The 6,086-nt window shown below is 44.7% G+C and overlaps 1 protein-coding gene across 1 annotated transcript; it reads right to left on the bottom strand.

Annotated features, from left to right (window-relative positions):
- Positions 1-3,522: 3,522 nt before the first annotated feature.
- LOC125282951 (protocadherin alpha-4-like) lies at positions 3,523-6,043 on the bottom strand. Its single transcript, XM_048220863.2, has one exon. It carries the CDS (start codon positions 6,041-6,043, stop codon positions 3,617-3,619), a length of 2,427 nt encoding a protein of 808 aa, XP_048076820.1. The 3' UTR covers positions 3,523-3,616.
- Between the last annotated feature and the right edge of the window lie 43 nt (positions 6,044-6,086).

The raw sequence follows: 6,086 nt of genomic DNA, 5'->3' as shown, positions 1-6,086 counted from the left end.
GGTGGGAATGCAAGTTGGTACAGCCACTATGGAAAACAGTGTGGAGGTCCCTTAAAAAGTTAAAAATTGAGCTACCCTATGATCCAGCCATTGCACTACTGGGTATTTACCCCAAAGATACAGACATAGTGAAAAGAAGGGCCATATGCACCCCAATGTTCATAGCAGCATTGTCCACAATAGCTAAATCATCGAAGGAGCTGAGATGCCCTTACACAGATGACTGGATTAAGAAGATGTGGTCCATATATACAATGGAATATTACTCAGCTATCAGAAAGAATGATTTCTCAACATTTGCTGCAACATGGACGGCACTGGAGGAGATAATGCTAAGTGAAATAAGTCAAGCAGAGAAAGACAATTATCATATGGTTTCACTCATTTATGGAATATAAGAAGTAGGAAGATTGGTAGGAGAAGAAAGGGATAAAGAAAGGGGGGTAATCAGAAGGGGGAATGAAGCATGAGAGATTATGGACTCTGGGAAACAAACAGGGCTTCAGAGGGGAGGGGGGTGGGGGAATGGGATAGGCTGGTGATGGGTAGTAAGTAGGGCACGGATTGCATGGTGCACTGGGTGTTATATGCAACTAATGAATCATGGAACTTTACATCAAAAACCAGGGATGTACTGTAAGGTGACTAACATAATATAATAAAAAATATTAGTATTAAAAAAATAAAAAAATAAAAAAATAAAATCCAGGAAACCAATAAAGAAATCAGTAAAAGAATGTACTGTATAATTGAAAAGATAATGGAGAAAATGAGTGATTAAAATATACCAATCCAGATAAAGACAAAAAAGGAAGAGAAATAGAAAGGAATTTTTAAGGATTGTTTTTAAAACTACACCTAACATAATTAATGATAAATTATTTTTTTAGATTTTATTTATTTATTGGAGAGAAGAGAGAAAGAGCACAGCAGGGGGAGGGGAAGAGGGAGAGAGAGATACAGATGGAGGGCTCCATTCCCAGGACCCTGGGATCATGACCTGAGCCAAAGGCAGATGCTTAACCAACTGAGCCACCCAGGAGTCCCAAAGATAAATTATTTAAAATTTTCCTTTTACTTCATAAATGAGACAAGGTTGCTCACTATTGCCATTTCTATTTACCATAATACTAATTGTCCAACTCAACACCATTAAAGCACACAAAACATATAATGGGTATAAGAATTGGGAAGGAAAGAGTTACAGCTATCATTTGTTGATGGCATTATTGTCTATATTGAAAAATACAAAGCACTTAAAGGTAAATTATTAGAATTAATAAGTGATTTTAACAAGTTAGCTATATAATATGTCAATACAAAAACACATTATACATTCATATGTACCTTTTCTTTTATTTAGAGAGAGAGTGCAGGAACGAGTGGGAGGGGCAGGGGGACTAGGAAGGAGAGAGAATCTTAAGCAGGCTCCAAGCTCATCACAGAGCCCAGTGTGGGGCTCAATCTCACAACCCTGGGTTCGCGACTTGGCTTGAAATCAAGAATCAGATGCTTAACCTACTGAGCCACCCAGGCACCTCTTTGCTTCACATTTCTAAATAGATTCAATGTAATTCAAATAAAAACCTCACCAAGTTATTCTTATGGAATTTATATACAAATTTAGGTGGAAATAAAAGAGGCAACATGGCATTGATATAAAAAACCTTTTTTTTTAGGTCTAATAAATTAGAATGACAAAAAAGATCATACCTATAGAATGGAATATTATTTTGTAAAAAACATGGAATTCATTTGTTTTAAAGATTTTATTTATTTGGGCAACCCTCTCAAGTCCCCTCCCTCTTTGGGGGCATTGTACTACCACTTTGCTATTGCTCAATAAACCTTGCTTTGCTTCCCACCAAAAAAAAAAAAAAGTTATTTATTTATTTGTCAGAGAGAGAGAGAGCACAAGCAGGGGGAGCAGCAGGCAGAGGGAGAAGCAGACTCCCCGCTGAGCCAGGAGCCCAGTGAGGGACTTGATCCTAGGACCCTGGAATCATGACCTGAGCTGAAGGCAGCCACTTCACTGACTAAGCCACCCAGGCATACCCATGAAATTCATTTTTAAGAAATGTTGCTTCAGTTGAATGTCATTGGGGAAAAATTAATCTTGACTCCTATGTCACAAAAGACAAAAAGAATTGGAAAAGGATTGTATATTTAACATGAATATGAAAAAAATGCCAAAGAAATTATCTTCATAACATAGAATGAAGATAAAAGGATTGCTACATTGAACTTAACTAAAATTAAAATTTTTAGGGGTGCCTAGGTGGCTCAGTCAGTTGAGTGTCTGCTTTTGGCTCTGGTCCAGGATCCTGCAATTGAGCCCCTTGTTGGCTCCCTGCTCTTCTGGGAGCCTGCTTCTCCCTCTCCCCCCCACTGTGCTCTCTCTCTCTCTCTCACTATCTCTGTTGCTATATCTCTCTCAAATAAATAAATTCTTTTAAAAAATTAAATTAAATTAAAATTTTCTATTCACCAAAACACTAATGAAGAGCAGAACAGTGCATAAGCAAGAATGGTGTTACATCCAGGATATAAGAAATCTTGAAAAACAATAGAAAATGCACCACAATAGAAAAATAGGCAGAGACTTGAAAAGCTATTGTACAAAATAAGATATAAAAATGGCCAATAATAATAAAGGGGCTCAACTTCATTTATAAATCAGGAAACATAAAATGGAGATACCAAACATAACCCAGCAAAATGGCATCTATGTAAACAATCTGACAAAACCAAATTTGGGAGATGACATAGAGCAATACACTGCCAGCACAAGTGTAAATGGGTAAAAACATCTGAGAAAGCTGTTTGATATATTAAAGACGAATATATGTACATATTTCATGTTCTATTAATTTCAATCCTACTTGAATAATAGAGAAAACTGCATACATAGGCACTGAAAAAATTTTAAATATAATTATGGCAGCATTATTCTAAACACACATAAGGAAAACAATGCAAAATCCTCCACAGTGTAATAAATGATTCATACTATAGTCGGAAAATAAACTACCAGAGAGAAAACAAGTTAAATGAACTCCAACTACACATGGCAATATGGATGACTCCACAGAATGATGAATGACAAATACGAAGAATACACAAACACAGGCACACACTAACACATTTTGTGCAATTCTATTTAGATAAAGTTCAGTGAACAGGTAAAATTTAGTAACAGTTATAAAGTTAAAACTGGCTACATCTGGGGAGAAAAAAGGGTGATTTTGGAGGTCCATTTAAGTAGCTTCTTAAGTGGAATGGAAGTAACATAAGTGTTCACTTTCAAATGATTGAGTTATATTATTACATCTGGGCACTTTTCAATGTATTATAGGAAAATAAAAGGAAAACTTTTTTTTAAAGTTGATTACAACTGAAAATAAATAGGTGAAGATGGTAAGTACAAAATTTATAACAGTTATATACATATGCATTGAATAATGAAGATTTTTAACAAGATATATATCCTTAGGGTCCTATAATTCTAAAAGACATTAGTTAAAATGGGTATATAAGAACTGAAAAAAATGTCAGAGAAATTTCATTCTGAACTTTAGGAAGAAATACATTGAATAAAGTAAAATAAAATTTTAGCTTAAAAATTCAGATTAAATAAAGGATATTTAAAACTAACCTTTGAAAGGGACTCTCCAGTTGCTGGTTGAAGATCCTCTCTGTCCCTAGAGTCAGGTACACTGGGGCTGAAGGCCATGAGGTCGGTCTTGGGCGGGCCCTCCCCAGAGCACACCCTCTGCCGCCTCTGCTGCGAGTACGACCAGCTCCCCACCGCGCTGGAGCACACGAGCGTGGGCTTCCCAGGCCCGCACGCGCCCTCCGTGGGCGGCGCCGAGCACCGCAGCGCCGTGTACAGCAGCAGCGTCAGCACCAACAGGCTGGACACGGCGCAGATGGCGACGATCAGGTACACGTTGACATCCACCAGCGCCGCCTCCGCGCCCGCCGCGCCCGCCAACACCCGCGACGACGCCTTTGGCGCCTGGCCGCTCTCCACCAGCGACAGCAGCACAGTGGCCGTGGCCGTCAGCGCCGGCTCGCCGTGGTCCTTCACCAGCACCAGCAGGCGCTGGCGCGCCGAGTCCGCCTCGTCCAGGGTGCGCGTCGTGCTGATCTCGCCCGTGTACAGCGCCACGCGGAACGGGCTGCGCGCGCCACCCGCCGCCGGCTGCAGCTCATACGACAGCCACGCGTTGTAGCCAGAGTCCGCGTCCACCGCGCGCACCTTCGCCACCACGTGGCCCGCGCCCACCGACCGCGACACCAGCTCGCTCAGCGCGCCGCCCGCGCCGCCCGCCCCAGGCCGCGGCAGCAGCGCAGGCGCGTTGTCGTTCTCGTCCAGCACGAACACCTGCAGCGTCACGTTGCTGCCCAGCGGAGGCACGCCCGCGTCGCGCGCGCTCACTTGGAACTGCAGCAGCTCCAGCTCCTCGTGGTCCAGCGGCTGCAGCGCGTACACCTTGCCGCTCTCCGCGTGCACCGACACGTAGCTCGACAGCGCACGCTCGCCCACGCGCCGCTCCACCAGCGAGTAGGACACCAGCGCGTTCTCCTGCGCGTCGGCGTCGCGCGCAGACACCGTGAAGATGTGGCAGCCGGGCGGGTTGTTCTCCCTCACGAACACGGTGTACTCGGGCTGCGCGAATGCCGGCGCGTTGTCGTTCACGTCGGCCACTTCAACGTACATGCTAGCTGTGGTGGACAGCGAAGGCGATCCCCCATCTCGCGCTGTCACCACCAGTGCATAGTTCGCCACGCTCTCACGGTCCAGGGCGCTGTCCAGCACCAGCGAATAGTAATTCTTGAAAGTGGACACCAGCTTGAAGGGAACGTGGGGTGACAGGGTGCAGGTCAACTGCCCATTGGCACCCGAGTCGCGGTCAGACACACTGATTAGGGCTATGACCGTGCCTAATGGAGCGTCTTCTCTGATTGGGAGCGACAAGGACTTGAATTCCATTACTGGGACATTATCGTTGGTGTCCTCAACTTCCACCATAACTGTACAATGTCCAGAGAGTGGGGGTTGTCCTTTATCAATACCCTCTACAAGAATTTCATAGGATTTGCTTTCTTCAAAATCGATATATCCCTTTACCATAATTTCTCCAGTAATTGGATCTATGTGAAACTTGGACTCCACATTTGGTAAAATATCAGTTGAGAATGAATAAATAATGTCTGCATTCGAGCCTTCATCTAAATCTGAGGCGTTAAGTTTCATTACCAACGTTCCATTAGGAGTATTTTCTGGCAATTTCACGGCATAGAGTGTTCTGTCGAAAGCTGGGGCATTGTCATTGGCGTCCAGCACTTTAATGAATAACTGAACAGTGCCAGTCAGCTCAGGTTTGCCGCCATCAGTGGCTGTGAGCACTAAAAAAATCTCCGGAGCTTCTTCCCTGTCTAAAGATTTCCTTAACAGTAGCCCAAGACGTTTCACCCGCTCGTCATCATTCGGTTTTTCCAGCGAAAAATACTCATTAGGGCTCAGGGTGTAGGTCAGCATAGCGTTGGCCCGGATATCTGCATCGGATGCGCCCTCTAGTGGAACCCGAGAGTCAATAGGCCTGGATTCCGCCATAAATAAATTCTTTTGTGTTCCAGGGAACATAGGAGGATTGTCGTTAATGTCCTTCACCTCCACCTCCACATGGAAAACCTTCAGCGGCCTGTCCACGATCACCTCCAGGTGGATGCTACACTCCAGACTCCGCCCGCACAGCTCCTCCCGGTCGATCCGAGAATTCACAAACAAAATGCCATTCTGCAGATTTACCTCCAGAAGGTCCCCGTGGCCTTTGGACGCCACCCGGAACAGGCGTGGTACCAGCTCCGCCAGCTCCAGCCCCAAGTCCTGGGCGATGCGACCGACGAAGGTGCCGTGTTTGGCCTCCTCCAGGACCGAGTAGTGAACCTGGCCACTCCCTGCTTTCCAGGCTGCGAGGAACAGAAGTGAGAGCAGCAGACGCCGGGATTCCTGGCTGCTTCCCCAGGAAAACTCCATCTCCAGCCCGCAGTGCTTTGTTTTCACTAAGGGATCTTGTTCC

The sequence above is a fragment of the Ursus arctos genome, unplaced genomic scaffold, assembly GCF_023065955.2.
Source record: "Ursus arctos isolate Adak ecotype North America unplaced genomic scaffold, UrsArc2.0 scaffold_5, whole genome shotgun sequence".
Taxonomy (NCBI): Eukaryota; Metazoa; Chordata; class Mammalia; order Carnivora; family Ursidae; genus Ursus; species Ursus arctos.
The sequence above is the reverse complement of the archived record's forward strand: the minus strand, read 5'-3'. Positions and strand labels throughout refer to the sequence as shown.